At 42.7% G+C, this 20688-nt stretch overlaps 2 protein-coding genes across 5 annotated transcripts in view; one reads left to right on the top strand and one right to left on the bottom strand.

Moving 5' to 3' along the window:
• The window catches only part of bcar1 (BCAR1 scaffold protein, Cas family member), a 96774-nt gene extending 90059 nt beyond the window's left edge, over positions 1-6715 (top strand). For 3 of the 4 annotated variants that reach the window (XM_037766818.1, XM_037766820.1, XM_037766821.1), the window contains 3 exons: positions 282-1163; positions 3219-3311; positions 5119-6715. In XM_037766818.1, coding sequence (XP_037622746.1) covers positions 282-1163; positions 3219-3311; positions 5119-5667 — 1524 coding nt within the window. In that variant the 3' untranslated portion in view covers positions 5668-6715. The remainder of the gene's footprint in view (positions 1-281; positions 1164-3218; positions 3312-5118) is intronic. The other variant, XM_037766819.1, reaches the window with a different exon arrangement.
• A 1764-nt stretch (positions 6716-8479) lies between these two features.
• Positions 8480-19582, bottom strand: zgc:158868 (uncharacterized protein LOC791147 homolog). Its single transcript, XM_037765971.1, has 7 exons — positions 19246-19582; positions 15389-15443; positions 13995-14191; positions 12289-12346; positions 12016-12134; positions 10059-10169; positions 8480-8878 (listed from the first exon to the last, which is right to left on the bottom strand). Exons 1-7 carry the CDS (start codon positions 19390-19392, stop codon positions 8765-8767), a joined length of 801 nt encoding a protein of 266 aa, XP_037621899.1. The 5' UTR covers positions 19393-19582; the 3' UTR covers positions 8480-8764.
• Positions 19583-20688: the final 1106 nt, after the last annotated feature.

The following is a 20688-nucleotide window of genomic DNA, read 5'->3' as shown; positions in this document are numbered from 1 at the left end:
TGACGTTTCATTCAGTTTTATATGTTAGAACGTGTTGCTTTTAAGTTTCGCTTTCACTTTTACAACGTAGTAGGCGTAGTAGGCCCCTATTGACCCACATCGATGGTGCTTTTAGCGACTGATAACGCCTATTTAATGGCCTGATAATAGTTCAATCAGGTGGAAATGAACACTGCTAGCTTAGTACAAAGACAGGAAACAGGAGGAAACTGCTAGCGAAGCATATTTGCATCCTGCCTTAATCCAGATAGCGCCTACATTATCTGAGTGGTGTTTTCCAGGTTGTGCGTGATGCCCAGTCCACCAGTGAGGAGCTCACCTTGTCCTTCAAGCGGCTGTCTGCCTCGAGCACAGGAAGCACACGGAGCAACCACTCTGCTTCATCCTTGGACATGGTTCCTGTCCGCGACACCTCCTCTTCCTCCTCGCTTCCCGCCCCTGGCCCCATTCCAGGGAAACCCCTCATCTTGGACCTGGAGCAGGCCATGGAGCGTCTGTCTCGCCTCCAGCAAGCTGTTGAGTCCAGCGTTTCCCTCATGATGTCATTCATCACAGGTAACTGGAGAAGCCCCGCTCACCTGGAAGGAAACCTCCCGGCCATTCATCAAGCCGCCGACCGGGTGCGCTCATCTGTCCGAGACTTCCTGGAATTTGCCCGGGGCGCTGTGGCGAACTCCGCCCAGGCCACGGACCGCTCCCTGCAGACCAAGCTGGGCCGTCAGGTGGGGAAGATGGAGGAGGTCTTCCAGAGTTTGATTCGACACAGTCAGGGCTTAGATACCGTTTCCTGGTCGCACACTGCGCTCTCGGCGCCGCCGCCGGGAGGGGACGACTTAGATCGACTCATCATGACGGCACGGGGCATCCCAGACGACGCCAAGCAGCTTGCCTCCTTTCTCCACGGTAACGCCTCGCTGCTCTTCAAACGGACCAACCGGCAGCAGCAGCAGCTGCCGCTTCCTCCGATCCCGGGGGACAGCAGTGGTCACATGACAGGATCAGGAAGTGGGAGCTATCAGGGAGGGGAGAAGGTGCACATTCAATCGCGGCCCCTCCCCTCTCCGCCAAAGTTTACAGCTGCAGAGGAAGAGGAAGGTGTGGACAGGCCGTATGAGACCACAGAGGAAGGCTGGATGGAGGACTACGATTACGTACATCTACAGGTACACACACACACACACACACATTCATACACTTTATTATATCGTTGTTGCTGTTGCTATATTTACTATTATGATAGAAATATTTTGTCACTTATCAATTCCCTGATCATACAATTTCAGTCAGGACACTCATATCATGGTTTAAACCAGTCATTATCTCCACCAGCTGTAAGCCTGTTGCGAGATTATGCATTTGGTCATGTGTGTGTCTGTCCGTCTGTCCACAGCTAATCATTTATGACAGTATGCTCAAGGACCTCTCGTAGTTGCGGTGATTCACACTATTTTAAAAACCTTTTTTAATGACTGTTTTATCTGTCTGCTGACTCCTCACTCCTCCTAACCGGCCGGTAGTGATCATCAACTGCTTCAGTAAAGCAAAAGGCATTTCCGGCTAATCGGCTAGGCTAAAAACAAGCCTCTCCTAGTCTGTTGCAGGCCACATTTTGGCCTTTGCTATGGCTAAAAAAACTGACATCCATATAAAGTTTGGTCACATTTTGAACCGGAGCATCTGCAGATTAATTCCATACCCGATATGTTATGATCCACTAAAGTTAGGCACGACACGAGATGAATAAATCCCCGTTTTTGTTATCTCCACCGCCATCTTGACTGTAAGGGAGCCGGGAGGGACAACTGAGTGAGATTTAACTCTTGTATGTTTGGGAGGGAGGAGGGAGACACACCTGTGAATACACTTTTCTAGTTGCAAAATGAAACCCTTTTTAGCTTATCTGGAACAAATCTGAGCAAGCTTCACACTGAGTATCTCTGAGCTGCCCTCTATACTTCAAATTGTTAAATACATTTTGTCGTAGCTTTTGTTTTCAAAAGTAACTATTGATTTAACTTAGTTTTGTTGTGGAAACATCTTCTTTTTTTGGGTGGAATTTTTTTTTTTAATTCCTTTTTTTCAAACATAGCATAACAAACGTAACAAAACATAACACTGGTGCCATAATACAAAAAATTATAATTTACATTTAACATTTAATATGTACATACAGTATATACGCACATACACATCGCTTCCCGCTCCACACAGAGACAGGTCCAACCTTCCTCGCACCTCGAGAGGTAAAGCTACAGAAAAAATAAAATAAAAATAATTTAATTAATTAGTTAAATTGAAAGGTAATAAGTACTACAATAATATAATTCATGGTAGTAAGATAGAAACTTTAAATAAATAAACAAATTAATTAATTAAGTGAAACAGCACATATAAAATAATAATCAGTAATTAAATAAATACCATGGAAAGGTTAGGTTAAGTAGATTCTATATAAGTAATCCATGGATCCCATATCCTATAGATAAACTGTGGGCTACCTCTTATAGCATAGGTTATTTTTTCCAAGGGAGCACATGAATTTACCTCATTAATCCACTGAGTAATATTAGGGGGATCCTCTGATTCCACTTATATGTGATGCATCTATTGGCAGCCGTGATTGTCAGGTTAACAACACCCCCTTATCCTCCGGGATGGAAGATTCAGATCAGTCAGGTCCCCCAACATAGTAATCACAGGGGAAAGAGATGTTTTCCTTGATAGGACTTTGTGACTTGTGGAAAAATCATCATAACAAATATTTGTCGTCACCGTTTTTGTTGAAGAAATGAACAGTGCCTGTCTGAACTACAGCGATACTTCATGCTATCAGTCAGTCAGCAGTCATTGCTCCATTTGTTTCCTGACATGTGGTTGATCTGCGTCTGAAAGTACTTTGAGTTGGGGGTTTTCCAGCTATCTACCTTTGCTGTTGCTCTTGCCGGATATGAATGGCAGCTGTGATGCTGTAGTGATGGTCCTTACACAGCATCTCTGTCATCATAGCCATGAGGAATGAGTACACGTGCCTGTGAGGAGTCAGCATCTTTTTTTACCAAACAAGTCTGTGTGTAAGTTCCTGTTTGTCACCACTAGAGGGAGACAGAGGCGGTGTATTACTGCTGATCCTTCTACTGATCCACAAAGTCACAGAGAGATGAAATCATGACAGTGTGTGTGTACAAGTGGTGTAACAACTGTGTTTGTTGATCCGTCAGGGAAAGGAAGAGTTTGAGAAGAACCAAAAACAGCTGCTGGAGAAAGGCAACATCATCAGACACAAGACACAACTGGAACAGCAACAGGTACCTGTATGTCTGTCTCTCTGTCTGTCTCTGTCTGTCTGCCTGTCTGTCTGTCTGTCTGTCTGCCCGTCTGTCTGTCTGTCTGTCTGTCTGCCTGTCTGCGTGCGTGTCCTCCTCCTTCCGTCCCTCAGTCCATCACTGTCACTTTCTTAGTTGTGTGATGTGATTGTGTTTGTGTGAGACGGTGAACATAGATGATCATTTAGGCCTTAATAATAAAAAAATAATAATAACTATTATTATTAATAATAATAATAACTGAAGGTGCTTTAATCAAAGCTCGGCCACTTGGGGGACAGATCCAAAACAAGCTGGCCGACACACAACTGTGACATATTCACTTATTTTACAATAAAGGAAAATAGACATAGAATGAAGATAAAAACAGGGATAGAAATAATTCATTAATAATTGTATGCCATAATTAATGGAAACTATGGAACTAATGGAACCTGTAATTGCAGCATGCACATATACATTAGTAAACACTGCAGCAGCATCAAGAGGTCTCCATTCTCTTCTACTCTGTTCTCATCTTTTCTACATCAGTGGTGGAGGTTTGATTTTTGAAGTATTTCCCTCTCTACCAATCGGCTCCTACAGTCGGTCTCTGAAGCTATAAATAAACACAACAGAACCTACTTTTCCCGACGGACACAGAGACTCACCACCGGTCTGGATTACACAGAAATCAGCATTTTTCAGCTCCCTCAGATGGTCTCCCTCACTGTGGGTCTTATCTATGCCCCGGTCAGTGGAGTTGTGGGGGTTAACCTACACACCACAGTCTTATTACCTCAAATCTACTGGCCAACCACTGACGTAAACACTTCTACATCAGTGGTGGAGATTTGGAGCGTACTCTCTCTACTACCAGTTTTCCTATGATTCAATCCAGGCTTTCAGACTTCGAAGAACATGAACATATTGTTGTGGGAACATGCACTTCTTCTAAATTTGAGATAAGAAATAGAAATTATGTTTAATCTTTTTTTGCTTTGCTTTGTAACTTTGCAGATCTTTTACGTGCACACAAAAACTATATAACACTCTAAAGCTCGTGTGTTTCAAAAAGATTTCTGCTCGAGTTCAATACTATCTGCACATTCAAAACATTTCCCGCATATCCGTTCTCGGAGAAGTCGTAATATTTTTAAGGATAAAGTCGTAATATTACAAAAATAAAGTTAATGGGAATGAAGTCATAATATTTGAAGAAAAACTTTACAGTACCTGCCCTATAGTCTGCTGTGCATGACGTTATTGCTCTTCTGATGTGGTAGTTTCCCCTTCAGACCATCTGGCAGACACAGAACCCTGGTTGGGACTCTGGTCTCTGGTGGTGTCTTCCTCACTTAGAAAACAGTGGTTATATTCTAATTGTTTGATCAAAATGATTGCTAGACATGACATGTCCCTACCAAATCCTACGTCCGTGAACTCTTGCCTACATTTAGTAGATGTTATCAAAGGTTGGGATCATGTTTTCATCTAAATGTTCATTGATTGGTGCGGTACCTTTCTGAGCTGTGTCAGGCTTTTCTCTAATGAGTGTCAGTGTGACCTACAGCCTGAAGTATTTAGCGCTGCAACTCACGACTATTTTCATTATCAAGTAATCCAGCAATTATTTTTCTGATTAATTGTGTGTCTATAAAATATGCACATCAATAGTTCCCAGAGCCCAGCGTCATGTTTTCAATGACTTGTTTTTTCTGATCAACAGTCTAAAACTAAAAGATATATTTAATTTAGAATCATAGACTTATTATCAAGTATTAACCGTCTCCTTCCTCCTCTGCTCTTCTTCCAGATTAAACAGTTTGAGCGGCTAGAGCAGGAAGTCAGCCGGCCGATCAACAACGACATGACGGGCTGGGTCCCGTCCCCGCACCACCCTCTGCCCAACCAACAGGCCCAGAACGGCTCGGGAGGCCCCCCCCCCTGCGCCAAGCTGTGCAACGGCGACCGGCAGCTCCTCCTCTTCTACCAGGAGCAGTGCGAGCAGAACGTCACCACGGTGACCAACGCCATCGACGCCTTCTTCACCGCGGTCAACTCCAACCAGCCGCCCAAGATCTTCGTGGCGCACAGCAAGTTCGTCATCCTCAGCGCGCACAAGCTGGTGTTCATCGGCGACACGCTGTCGCGCCAGGCCAAGTCTCCCGATGTGAGGGCCCGGGTGGCCCAGAGCAGCAACACCCTCTGTGAAAAACTCAAAGACATCGTGATCAGCACGAAGACGGCGGCGCTGCAGTACCCCTCACCTGGAGCAGCCAGGGAGATGACTGAGAGGGTGAGGGAGCTGGCAGGCTGCACGCAGCAGTTCAGGATGGTGCTGGGACAGCTGCTGGTGATGTAGGGAGGGGCGAGGGAGGGCAAGGGGGGAGCCGCGGAGGAAGAGAAACCAAACAGTGACACAAACTGAGTGTGATGTCCCAGGAAGACAGGGCAGTAAATCCTCCCTGTAACAAGGGATGGATGACCCTGTATGCCCCCTGCAGCATGGGGGGTAGGAGGACCTGGAGCCCAATAGAGCCCCTGAGAGTGCTGCAGGAAACCCCGTACATCCTCCCAGTGTGAGGTTGGAGACCCCACATCCATCCTCTCTGCTCCCTCCCTCCCTCACCTTTGACTGGGACCATTCTTCCCTCATCCCTCCTTCTCCGTCTGCGCGCTTTTTATTCTCGACAAACTCAAAGGAACATTGTATCTTCAGTGGGCTGGGCCAATGGTTGTAAAATAATCATTGTAAATATTTAAGTGACCTATTTAGTCAGAAAACCAGGAAAGAAAAAAGACTAAAGAACTTCCAGTATATAAATATAAATATATGGTTCTTTTCTTTTGTTTGTTTTTTTGAAGAAAGAAAGAAAAGATGAAAACATAAGTGTAGTTTTTAGAACAATAATTGTTATTATTATTGCTATACCGTATAATTCTGGCTCTGATTCTCGACCCTTGTATCATTATTGTTATGGATGTGTAAATTCCAGGTGATATGTATGACTGTATGTTGTAGTACATCTATGCTCTTCTCCATCCCTGACAAAGGCACACTTTTTCCAAGAAGCACTGGAGCACACACACACCACCTTTAAACTTCACCCTGATGACAAACGGACAGTTGTACGTGTTGTCCCGTGTGTCGGAGCAGTACGTTACCGCCGCCTGCGGCTCAATAAAATAATTTCAATCCACAGGTGAAGGCGACACACTGCTGCCAAAAGATGTCCACATAACTGTACAGGTCCAGTACTGCAGTTATTAAAGATGATTTCAGTGCCCTCTCAGTTGCTTTTTTGGAAAAACTATATGTAGGTTGTTTTGTAAGAGGCATGTATTAGAGAAAAGGAGTGTAAAAGGTTCAAACTGAAATGAAATTAAACCTGTTTTCTTCTTTTCTCTGACACTGTGACGGGGGCCGAATCTTGATTTCACAGGTGGGGGGGCTGAAAGGGCTTTAGTTTTCCATCTACCTGACATAGAACATGTTTGTTATCTGCCCTACACCTCAAAGCAATATTCATATCAAAATATGTATTTAGGGGCTTTTAAATACTAAGTTGTCATCGGCAGAAATTTCACACAGACACCATTTTTAAAAGAAAGTTTACTTTTACTTAAGGTAACATATGATGGTACAGTTCATGCCACACAAAATCAATAAAGGTGGTTCGGTAAGGCAAAATGTGTAAAGTGAGGAGTAAAATGTATTTGCAAAAAAATAATTGTTTTTATTGCTTTTATACTTTTGGCGATATATAAAAAAAATACAATTTTAACTCCATTAAACCCCTATGCAGCTCAAGATTTCATAATGTATCTCCTCTTAGAATGTTTAAATGAATATTTCACCCCCCAAAATGATCGTTTGTATATCAACTACTCACCCTGTTACCTTGAATTTTTAGAAGAAAACTTAGTTGCCTCCGTGGTGAACAAATTGGTGAATTTAAGGAGAAATCTACAGACACAAATAGACAAAGTAATAAAATAAACACCCAAATGTCTATTTTGGATGTTTTCTTTCCACTAGTCTGAAAGAAGACACGTTATGGAAGTAAAATAGCCCAAAATCTCCAAATTGACCAGTGCATGAAAAACAATATTTTTGCTTGGGGTGTCTCGCTGCAATACGCACACGTCTCACATGTATGTTGAAAGAATTATTTGTCCATACTGACTGTGAAGTGACTACACTGTAAGAGATAGAGGACACAATGTGCAACATGGTGAAGTTCAGTTGGAGTTAATATGGGACTTCAGCGGCCTGAGTATCTTAGTGTGTGTAGTTTATTGCTGGTGTTGTGACCTGGCAACAAGCGTGTGTGTAACTACCAGGACATTTCCCTCCGCTGCAGTTCAGCGAGGACATTTTGTGATGAAACACTAAAATTCAGACTAAAACAACTGTGAATGTGGAAGATACCCCCTTGATTTGTTGAACTCAGACTGCTGAAGCCTCATATTATCTTTTACACAGAACGAGAGCTGTGTATTTTGTCCCCTATCCATTATTGTGGAGTCACTCTACGAAAGAGTTGCTTCATGGCCAGGAGAAATGATAACTCTCAATACAATAACATACATGTGGCCGTGTGAGTATTGTGTTAACATGGACTTGGAATCTGAACCTGATCTTTTAATGTACTACACAGGTTTAGTGCAACTTGAGGTATACAGTTTTCATTTTGCAATTAGAAAAACTTAAAATTAATTAATTTCAATAATGTGACTTAAGATGTTTTTCCTAATGTATTTTTTACATCAAAGTTAGAGACTACATTAACTCCCAGATGTCAGACAAAGGTGGATGTTGCCGTGGCAGCATCACCCAGGTATATTATTATTATTGTTATTTACACCGATCAGCCATAACATTAAGACCACTGACAGGTGAAGTGAAGAACATGGATTATCTCGTTACCATGGCACCTGGCAGTGGGGGGGATATGTTAGACAGCAAGTGAACATTTTGAACTTTGTGTTGGAAGCAGAAAAAAATGGGCCTGCGTAAAGATGTGAGTGACTTTGACAAGGACCAAATAGTGCTGGCTAGACGACTGGGTCAGAGCATCTCCACAACTGCAGCTCTTGTGGGATGTTCCCGGTCTAAAGTGGTCTGGACCTACCAAAAGTGGTCCAAGGAAGGAAAACCGGTGAACCGGCAACAGGGTCAGACCCGAGGCTCATTGATGCACGTGGGGAGCGAAGGCTGGCCCGTGTTGTCCGATCCAATAGAAGAGCTACTGGAGCTCAAACTGCTGAAAAAGTTAATGCTGGTTCCGACAGAAAGGTGTCAGAGCACACAGTGCATCTCAGTTTGTAGTGTATGGGGCTGCATAGCCACAGACCGGTCAGGGTGCCCAAGCTGTCCTAACGTTACGGCTGATTGGTGTATATTTATTAGAAAAATTATTGGTGTGGTCAGCCCGGGGTGGTTGCCATGGTGACCTCTACCAGGGGATTGCGTTGCCCTGCCAGTTCAGAAGCATCCCACAATCTTTGTTGCTGAGTGATGACATCACACTGAGCATGCTCAGCACGCTGTCCTCGGTGGTCAAAGGAGCCTGGGGGAGACGAGACAAACAAACACAGGAAAGAGGACAGTCAATAGAAATGAAATGTGGGGGGGACAGCTGCATTATTCATAGCCTCACTGTTATTTAGGAATCATGTGAAGCGGGGCCTAAATACAGGGGCATCATGAGCCCCTTTTTGACCGCAGGAACTTTCCCCAGAGACTAGGGTCCTTTTGAGGAACTCAGGGGTAGTACTTTCTGAAAGTGCAGGAACTTTCAGGGTGGGGTTTGTAGGGATGACTGTCGCTGATTGGTCAAACACACACAGCGCGGCTGCTTCAACTCCTGTGACGCTTCATTCATAAAACAAGGGAGCACTCTAGTCTCCATTTTAGGATCATTTGAGGACGAGGGGAGAGCATTTCTCTTTGTTAGAGAAGAGGGCGGATAGTGGAAACTACCAAGTGCCGAGAAGCTCAAAATGAAATGTTTGTTTTTACCTGCAATTGTAAAAAATTTACATAAATCATTATAATTATTATTGGTTGAATTATAGTTTGGCAATTTGACAATTTTGTTCTTGTTTCTAAAACAACATTGCAACTTGAGATTGGGGGAAAATAGTTTGTCTTTGGATCTGGTATTGCTGTTAGTAAAAATTTGTATGTATATTATATAATATGACATAATATTTGCTTAAAATGTGGTATAAACAGTTCAAGGTATACCATGCAGGAATTTTCTTTAAAAAAAACATTTATAGACTCAAAAAATAATCCCTCTCAATCGTCACTTCTGTCCCACTAGCAGTGTGTGGTGATGGTGGTTTATGTATCTGCAGAGAGCCACGGAGAGGGGGGGCAATCGTATTCGGGCACCTTAGCGGAGGTCTGCGCTCTCCGAGTGCCATTCTAGTTAACACTAAATACAAAGTCCAGCTGAGGCTGATGGGAATTAGTTTTTATTAAACCAAAAATACTTTGGTCAGGTCAACATTTTGTATTTGTCTAATACAGACATAGTTACTTTCCACCACTGATTGATACTGGGAGCTGCCATGTAAAGAGCTGGGCTAGTTCAACCAGGAAGCGACTTCACATTATGGAATCAGAAGCAGAGAACAGACTTAGTTGGTTCAAGCTTTTTTTGTTCATACAAACCCGCTGAAATGAGCTTTATGTATTTAAAAGGTCTGCGGTACTTCTCTCTAAACTGTCCATCGCCTCACCATTTCTCCTCCCATCTCAGTGCGGACCCAGCCGGGGTGGATCGCTGTCACCAGGATGTTGTGTCCCTTGAAGTCCTCAGCTTGACAGCGAGTCAGCATGTTCAGTGCAGCCTGGCGACCAACAGCAGAAAGGACAGAAGCTTTGTTGTTAAAAAATGACAATAAATATATCATTCTTTAGCATAACTTATATAAGGATCCAGGAGCAGAGCTTCTTAAAGGAGTCTGTCGTCCAGAAACACTACCGCTTTTGTCCACATGAACCGCCAAAATCAACACCACTTTAAATGACAAGTGAAAAAGTACAAAGTGTGCAACTGTGTGAGAGCAATGTCACCAGTTAAATTAGGTTTTCTGATTCATTTATCTATTTAGAATGACAGGTTGGAGTCCTTAAAACTGTATATTTGCCATTAAGTAGGCAGATGAAATTCATAGAAAATATAATTGAACAGTAAAATGTATAATAAATCTTCCCGTCACTGATTACATGAGGATTTTAGAATAGACCTGCCAAACACAGGTGTACCTAAGATTAATGGCTGCTTTCCATCTAGGTGTGTCAGTTCCAGGGCCCTGGCTGGTACACGTGTGCATGGTTTACTCTGACATTTCAGTGGAAGGAAGCCAACAGTCACGTAATTAGCTCTCCCTGCTGTGTGCTACAAGTTAATGCCAGCAAGATATGTAGCCTAGCTGAATGCCATCAGCATACTAATCAATGCTGTGAGAGTGGACGTGCACATGATGTGTGCATGGAGAGCAGTAATGTACCCGGGACAGACTCCTTACTGCAAAAAGGGTAGTCATCCAGATCATCCCAAGTCTCTGTAGTCATATAAAACTCTCAATAAATATAGTGAGACACTCCACATAACTGATTTACTTTTTACTTTACTTTAAAGGCTCTGAACACTCACACTTTAACTCATTAAAGGGTCATTTTGGTATTTTTAGACCCCGACCATATTTCCCATGTTGTTGTGTCTAATGGCCGGTTCAGACTACACAATATCAGCCCGATTATAGCCCGACACGGCCGTCGTAGGGGACCGGGAACGATAAATGAGTGTCTCGTGCAAAAATCAATCGTTTTATCTTGTGTAGTGTGTCATAGCACATGACAACCGACGCCGTGTCTGGGACGCCTCACGACGTCCCGACAGAAAGTCTAGCATGTTTGATTTTTTTTTGCTTTCCACAACGTGTTCCGTCACAGCCGTGAATTTGACCGGCTGAGCAGAGACGCACACAGCTGTAAACAGAAGCACATGGCTATTTATTATGCAGAATGATGTCATCGGACCTTCCCAGCGCATCTGCTGATCAATCTAGTTTGTGTCGGAGTAAAAAACACCACCGCCATTGCGTCTTTGCGCATGGAGCATCCCGCTGCGCGCCCGCTTACGCTTCTCCCTGTGAATTATATTTTTATTATTTCCCCCGGAGCCTCGTGGGCCCCTTCACATGGTCGGGCCCGGGGGCTTGAGCCCCGGTGAGCCCGTATATTAAGACGGCGGTGCCGGGAGAGTGTGTATTATCGGAACAGGGGATCGACGTGTAGTCTGACATATGTCATGGCCAAGTCGCGACAAGAATTTATGACTCTCAATCGTCTATGACCGCCATGACCATGCCCACGTAGGAGACAGGAAGTGTATACCATGTGTTTACCCCCCCCCCCCCCCCCCCCCCCAACTGTTAGCTCTATCAGCACTGTTGCCAGTGTTTACACTGTTAGCGCTGTTAGCACCGTTTGCTGGCTCAGTCGTCGCCATGTTGAGAGCAGTGCGGAGGCAACAGAAATGCTCCCAATCTCACATTTAACACCTTTAATGTTCCAGAAATTATTCTTCTAGATTAAAAAAAAAAAAAATACAAGTTGGGATAAAGTGCTATTATTTTAAATTGTTCTATTTCAAATATCATATTTAGATTTTGGGTAAGTCAACGGTACCTTGCTGATCCTATACGGGTACATCTGTGCTATAGCGAAGGTTTCTGGACATTTCTCAATGGATGAGATGAGCGTGGAGATGTTGATGATGGCCGACCTCCTGCACGACATTTTATCACCTGAGACAGAGAGAGAGACAAAGAGGCTTACATCATGATGATTAGGAATGATACTAAGAATGTAATTTGCAACATGTGATATAAATAATTGCTAATTTTTGTCCATTTCTATGTGTATAAATCACATTGATTCAAGCTGTTTCCACTTCATTACCTTTGTCTTTATCAGGTGAGTCCATCTCTGCAGCTCTCTTGAGGAGTGGAAGAAACATCTGAAGAGAGAGAGAGGTGATGTGGTGTGTATGTCAGTACAATGCATTTCATGCTGTAACTGACAAAACTACTTGCATTAATACCATCTGAATTTACTAATTGAATTTATGTACCGTATGTATCAACTTTTATGCACACATGTACTTATTTCATATTTTGGGTATATTCTCTCATTCCTTTTAGATGTTCTGGTGTAGCCGGTTGAATGTGCTTACCTGTTCCTGTCTTTTGTTTTTACTTTTTCTTGTATTGTTTTATATTCTGTTACAACCTCAGCAGTGACGTAGATACATGATGATGCCTAAAACAATGATGGTGCACTTCTATACCGCCATCATAAAGTCCATCCTCACCTCCTCCATCACCTTCTAGCACGCTGCTGTCAAGCTCAAGGACAGGCTGCAGCGTATCATGCACTCTGCAGAGACGGTGATTGGCTGCAATCTGCCGTCCCTCCAGGATCTGTACGCATCCAGGTCCAGTGGTGGAAGACGTATTCAAATTCTTCACTACAGTAGAAGTAATAATACCACACTGTGAAAATACTCCACTGCTGCTGCATTAATGTGTATGTTGCATTTTAATTTTGGCGAGTTTAAGCTAAAGCAATGACTCATATTATATAAGATCATGATATGTTTGTAGCGTTGCTGTTCTGTGAGAATGATTGCCAACTTTTCATGGTGTCAGAAAAACAAAAAGACGATGCATTTTCCAGCTGTTCTAAGAGGATTTTAAAAGAGTTTATTTAGCTTCAGAAGGAGGAAGACTTTCTCAACACATCCGGGGCTAAAGCTGCAGCCTCTTCCTGCTTCTGTTCAAGGCCTACGGAAGGAGCATGGTTGTATTAAGAGAACTGGATACAGTGTTGGAGACGGGGCCCCGTTCATTCCTATGAAAGTTGCTACTGATTGCTACTGATAATGTACAGCTAGCGGGTCATTGTGAAAGAATCCCCTTCAGGGCGATGAGAGACCCCTCCACTTCGCGTCAGGGTGCAGCATTGCCCTGTCGGGGGATTCTTTCACAACAATGACCAGCTCGCTGTACATTATCCCTTACGTATCGTATCATATCTTATTGTATCGTATCATAAGCTGAATGAATCGTTACACCCCTAGTATCAACATATCTGGAGATACGTGGTTTTCACTGGACAGGAAGGGGATGAAAAACTGTGATCTGAAAAGTAACTAAATCTGTCAGACAAATGTAGTGGAGTAGAAAGTACAATATTTACCTCTGAGATGTGGAGCAGAAGTTTCACATGGAAGTACTCAAGTAAAGTACAAGCACCTCAAATACTTCGAACCTCCATCTTTGGTACCGTGTGTCAGACGTGTTATGCTACGAGCCTATAGGCTATGTGCATTTTTGCTATCTTGCCAAATTATCCAGGTACGTATTATAGTCCATATTGTCAAAGTCCTCATTACAGACCATGTTGTCAAGGTATTAGCTCTCTCATTTTATTACATTTTAAATAGTATTTTTTATATATATTTTGTATTGTAACTTTTTTCTATTCTATATTTATGTTTCTTGTCTATGCACCAACAGGCCTACACCAACGCAAATTCCTTGCATGTGAAATATTTGGCAATAAACCGGACTATAAAAGCACAGAGGTGAGTGAGATGAACCAACCTTTGCAATGAGAAATGGACCAACCACGTTGGTTTCATACACCTTCATCATGTCCTCTTTCTCGGTGGCAGATAACGGTGCCGGTGTCTCCGGTGTGTTAATTGCAGCGTTGTTGATGAGGAGGTTCAACCCACCGGCCCCAATCTGCTCGGTCACAGCCTGGACAGCAGCCGAGATGCTGTCCTCATCTGACATGTCTGCAGACATACAAAATGAACAGTCTGTTTTACCATCCAACTTCCCTCTTTATTTCAGTCTCAGTACAGCGCTGCTCTGATAACACGTCCTTTGCTGCTGCACTCTAATGCTTTCTCCGGTGTCACCGCTGATACTACTGAACTTGTTTACTGATTTTCCCACAGCAGCTCTAAGGGGTGAACTTCTTCTTTTTACTTGTTGGTAACATTGTTATATGAAACTTGCCCACAAATGTAGCCTCATATGGCAGTTTAAGGGGTATCGATTAGCCTATGCTAATGGTGAAATCTCATGAATGCGCACCTCCAGGACTAAGTATGACCAAACCTCACAGAAAAAGTAGGAGGTTTAGGATAAGAAATGTTATTGCACGAGGCCTGATGTTAGGTTGTTGAGTCGTGCAATCACAAAGGCTAGTTTACAGGAGGTGGTTGTGTTGTTATGCTGGGTAAACACGGGCTTGACTACTCAGAGGGATTGCTGCTGAGAAGTGAACACACAGTGCTTCATGTTCACTCTGTAGAACATACCATCTGGACTACAAGGACCACAACCACAGACTGGATGTCGACGTAACTGTATTTGGTTACACTGTCTAATTGAATTAGCAATTAGCCTACAGTACACAATGGTCTTTTTTCTGTTGTTCAACTCCTTAATGTTTCTCTGCAGACTTGATGGGGATTTGCCACTTTTGAGCAATCAGATTACAATCCATATTGAATGCTTCTTGGATGCATTAACTTACATTTTTTGAGATCAGATAGCAATCCGATCTGCCCAAGACACACGAACCAACAGAGTGCCAATGGGGTCTTAGTCACTTCATGTGTTTCGGGTGAATCGCATCAGAAAGCTAAGCGTAAAATCAGCCAAGAAGCATTCGAGACAGATTGAATTCCGATTGTTCAAACCACCTTGTTAGAGTTGCATTGTAGCCAGCTGTTGAAAAGGTGTGAATGCATCAGTCTCTCTTCTATGTCAGTAAGTAGTCTGTGGAAATAGAAAGTCTCACAGGATCTATCCCCTGTGGTAACGGCAGCTAAGGTTCCATTGAAATTACACAGAAGAAAGTTGTCATTGAGTCCGTGCATACAAATTATTAAATCGAGAGCAAGAACAAGTTTTTTTTTCTCAACGACATCACTGTGCTTTGTAATAAATCAGTTTTGTAAGTGTATGTACACAGATATTACCTAGTTTGATTAGAGTGATCTTTCCAGGATATTGAGTGGCGAGGTCTCTCAGGGCCTGAAGGGAACAGCAAGAATGGATAGACAGAGACAGACAGAGAGTAAGTCCAAACACAACATTTACAATGATTTGGTCCCTGACAATAAAAACAGAACAGACATAAACTTTTGCAATTTTTTTTTTTTTTTGCAAATGTTAATAAAATCTACCTGAATTCACGAATATGTAGGATATGACTACTGACATTCCTGTAATATTACGTCACGACATCTGCTGTATTAGCCGTGTGTTTACTATGTGTTTATTTATGTGTGGCCACTCAAGACGCATGTGGAGGCGCATTCTAATGCCAGGTGTGAACAGACGTACTTAGAGCTGTCCACTTGTGTTCAGATCACTCAGGACGCATGTTAATGCCAGGTCTGAACAGGGCCTTATGTTATGCTAAAGCTTCTAGGGGAAGGAGTGTTCTCGAAAGCTGCTGCGCCTTTACAACAGAATATGGGGGAGGGAAGGTTACCACATGCATGGAAAGAAGTAGTAATGATCCCGATAAGAAAACCTGGCAAGTATCCGTCTAAACCCACTAGCTACAAGCCAATAGCACTCACATCAAATACACTCTATGCAAGATAATGGAGAGGATGATGACAGAAAGGTTATCATGTGAGCGTGAGAAGAGAGGAATGCTTGCAAGTTATCAGTGTTTTTTAAGAAAGGAAGGAACAACATAGACTCTGTAATAAGGCTAGAGATTGAAATAAGAAAGGCCCAGGCAAATAAAGAGTCAGTAATTGCAGTGGTTTTGACATAGAAAAAGCGTATGAAATGATGTGGAAGGAAGGCTCATGATCGTTAATTAAGCTGCATAAGAATTTAACTGAACTTTAAAGGTACTGTTTGTAACTTCTTACACGTATAAATCGAGTCGGTGTCCCATGCGCGCTCGCGTGTGGCTACGCTGTTCCAACACAAACTACACGGAAGCACCAAAACCGCAAAGTTATATCTAGTGAAGCCCGTCTGGCAAAACAGTGTCAACTCTTTCTGCTCCAGCCCCCCGAACACGGTCAGAAGACACAGGGGAGACCGTAGCTTTGGTCTCCAGGGCCGGAGTCGATGCTGCTCTGCTCCTCTGGCTGCCTGCTTGCCTTCACTCACCGCGCTCGTTCTCACTCGCTCCACCTCTCACGTGCATGCGCGCACACTACACACTGCAGAAGACGGGAGTCTGAAGCAGGACAACACAGTAGCAGCATTGATTCATGGATAGACCTTCGTCTGGTCAGCTAACATTACTGCCAAGTAGGTGAAATATAGAGTGATATTGTGGTTTTAGATGACGTGTGTCGCCTCACTGTTTTGATCGATGCTCGTTAATGTCTATGTAGAGCGAGCGCGAGCAACAGGACGCTGACTTTAGTTGACTTGACAGCCACAGGTGTCGCTGTTAACAAGCAATTTCTGATTCTTACATAGAGTCCCTTAAACCAGTTTAACCGGTAAACAAGAAGAAGAAGGAGTGGAAATTGACACGTGTTGCTGGATATTCGGAGGAAAAAAAAAGATAGAACCTTTTTGTTTTCTATAAAAAGTCCAAAAATGCATACAACTAAAAAACACTTCATATAATGTTAATAAGATGTCACATATGTGAGTAACTCAATTTGGACCAAAATGTCAGAAAGAACCTTATAATTCCAAGGTGACGATATGTAAATGTGAGTCGTGGTAACGCTCGACCAAACCTTTCAACAGTTGATAAGATATAATAAAATAAATGACATGACATCTTGTTGACTTACATTTGGTGATAACATTTTGAAGAACCACCCAATCACTGAGAGACCATCTCTCATTGTTATTCACAGTCCTTTCAATATGCTCAGACCGCGATACTGTCCAAGGTTACACCCTCAAGTTTAGTCTCTTAACTTGCTCAACAGGGACATTCCTGAGATTCAGATTTGGCTCCCCCTTTAACAGATGTATTGGTCCAAACACAATGATTTTAGTTTGTTATATGAAGGATAGCATTTGTGACCAATTCAACACTTTGTTCAAAGCACTTTCTAGTTCATCATTTATGGATTTCACCATATTGTTGAATTATCAGTGTGCATACAAACTTTAGGCTTGCAGGAGAAACCCAGTTTCCTAATCTTTAGGTTTATTATACATTTATTTACAACTAATATGCAGCAGGAAATTCATTTTCAGGCAAATGTTACTAATAAAGCGCAAAGTCACCAAATGTTCGTACTGGATGTATCAACAAAATGTTGACTGACTGTGTATTTAGTATTTCCCAATGAGACAGAACGACAGCATCAGTCATTTCAACGAGTACCCCATAACAATGTTTCTGTAACCTTAACTAATTTTGATGTTTCCCTAAACCTAATCAAATGTTAACCTTAGTGTTGTCACATCACACATTGTTTTTACTTTACAAAAATGCCTTGCAGTGGTTTGGAAGGAACTGGCCGATGATGTGGTCCTGCCGATGATGTGGTCCTGCCGCTAGGGGCGTCCATTTAATTTAGAGGACTTGTTGCTCCCTACAATATCCGCTCATGGCAACTAATCATGATTATTTTTTAAGGTTATGTAACTCAAAGCACTTGGTTAAAGGTCCAGTGTGTAGTATCTGGCGTTATCTAGCGGTGAGGTAAGAAGAAAGCAACCAACTGAAGCCTCTGCCGTGTGAGGGTGTTGGAGAGCTACAGTGGCCGACGCAAAAACGCATATGGCCCTCTCTAGAGGTAGTTGTTGTAAGATCAGAGTGCTTAGAGTGTGTGTACAAGGGAAGTGAGTTGTGAAGCAAGAGAGAGAGAGAGCAGCAGCGACGAGAGCGAGTAATGTTATCGACTCCGGGTTAAAAGTTAACAGAGTTTGGTTTGCCTGTTTTGGGCTACTGTAGAAACATGGTGGAGCAACATGGCGGACTCCGTGAAGAGGACCCCGCGATTCGATCCCCGGCTCCTCCTGTCCATGTATCAAAGTGTCCTTGGGCAAGATACTGAACCCCAAATTATTCCCGAAGGCTGAGCCATCGGTGTGTGAATGAGTATTTAGATTAGATCCTGATGGGCAGGTTGGCACCTTGCATGGCAGCGTCTGCCATCAGTGTGTGAATGTGTGTGTGAATGGGTGAATGCTGACATGTAGTGTAAAGCGCTTTGAGTGGTCGGAAGACTAGAAGGGAGATATATAAATAATGAAAGTCTTGTATGGCCCCTCATAATAAATAGTATAGAATATTTGTTCAAAAATAATTAGCTCCATGATCTTACTAAAACAGGTAACGCCCTGATTGGACTAATAATAGAGCTTGCGAGTGCTACGTTAGAGTTTGTGGGAATTAGAAACTTCCCTGGCTGCTTTTTGGGGAAAACATATGTGATGATGCATAAAACATCTAGAATAATTTCAGTTTGACAGAAGGTGCAGCCATAAAATTAGTTTTCACAAATTGCTGAAACAAAATAAATATATCCCTCACCTTTCAATAACTTTTGAAACAAACAGAACTTTGTGTAAGTAGAATTTAATATGATACAATTTTGAAGTAAATGTGAAAAATGTTAAGTGAAAAATTATCTCATAGCACTTGAACAAGTTATTTTTTTAGTCACTCTCATTGATGAACAATCCCTACAACCCCGTAGAGACAGATTATGGTCATTAGATGTTTGGGTGTGTTAAAACGTCTTGCTCATGTGCGTGGGTCCAGGGTCCATACCTCACAGAGAAGCCATCAATCAGTTTTAACGCTCTTCTGTTTGTAGCAGCATGTGTGTGAGTGTTAGCAGTGCATTACAGAACTATGACAAGTATTTATGTGTAACTATCTCACCTCAGCCCTGGTTCCCTCAGGCGCCCTGCAGCCGGCATAGATGTGAGCCTCCACTCTTGTCCCCTCTGCCAGCTGTTTGACCAGCTCCAAACCAATGCCTCTGTTGGTCCCAGTCACCAAAATGTTGCCTTCCAGTTTCCCTGACATGTTTGCTGATCAACTGTCACACCACAGAAGCTGTCTGACTACTACTACTACTCTCTCACACAGTGTGTGCGTCATGCTGATGATGTAGGTGTGTGCTGCACAAGGAGGCAGGAGTAAGCCTCCCACCCTTGTGTATACATGTGTGTACTTTGTCACCTATTGCACTTTGGTCCGCCTTTGCCTTACTTCCCATTATAAATCCGGTCTTCTTATCAGCCAACCGGCACCAGCTCCTTGTGATGACTTCTGAGACTCCAGCACTGGTGTCTGTCTGACTGTCAATAAAGATATATTCACACCAATAAGCTGCCAACCTTCTCTTGCCTCTTTCATAGTGTGATATTTGCTCTGCCTTTTGACAGTGCCTGTTTAGTTAAGCAACGTTTAAAAATGTGGTAATTCAAGGTGAGCAAGATACCATTTACCATGTAGTCATTCTCCCAGAGAGAATTATTTAATCTGTGATGATGTCAAACAGAATATGTGGACAGTGTGTGGTTAACCGCAGCTGCAGAAACATAAGGTTACCACACTGCCAGAAACGGAAGAATTCTGCCTCTTCCTGTCGAACAGGACAGACAGACAGACAAACAGACAGACAGAAAGAATGTGCTGAAGGCTCTCACAATAAGCCAACAGAGCAAACAGATGCCATCTTGTCAATCTAAATGGCTGGTTGTTGAAATTTAGTTTTGAACTAGATCAGAGACAGAGTTGCATCTAAAGTGACTATTATTTGAGCAGTTAAGCAGGCTGTAATTTACTTGTATTATTTCAATTAAGTTCAATTTATTTGTAATTAAATGCATTTAAAGCTGCACTTATCATTATTTTCATAGATTCATGGTTTATGGTTTTGAACTGTGCCCCATTGTGCTCCTCCGGCACCCACTTCAAATGTTATCAGCTGATTGAATGGGCATTATCAGTGGTAATCACGACCATTCTAATACTTTAGACGGGCCAAACCGCAACCTACCACGTTGTGAAAGTGAAACTTAAAGTTGTGAATTGAAACACAAAAGCTTTAGGCAACAAAACTACTTGGTTAGGTTTAGGTAAAGATCGTGGTTTGGGTTCAAATAAGTAGGCTACGCTTGTTACGTAACTTAGATAGCTTGGTGTTAGTTAAGTCTTGCCTTCAATAAATCAAATCCTGGTTCTCCTGCAACTTTCTCAAATTAAATAGTGATAGGTTCTCCTCATTGGCACCAAATCCACCTTGACAAGACATGGCGTTTTTTCCATTACCATCGACAACTCCTCAATTTATCCCTCCCCTCAGACACCCAGATG

This window comes from Sebastes umbrosus, chromosome 4 (genome assembly GCF_015220745.1).
Source record: "Sebastes umbrosus isolate fSebUmb1 chromosome 4, fSebUmb1.pri, whole genome shotgun sequence".
Classification (NCBI taxonomy): Eukaryota; Metazoa; Chordata; class Actinopteri; order Perciformes; family Sebastidae; genus Sebastes; species Sebastes umbrosus.
This window is presented reverse-complemented; position numbering and strand designations above follow the sequence as displayed.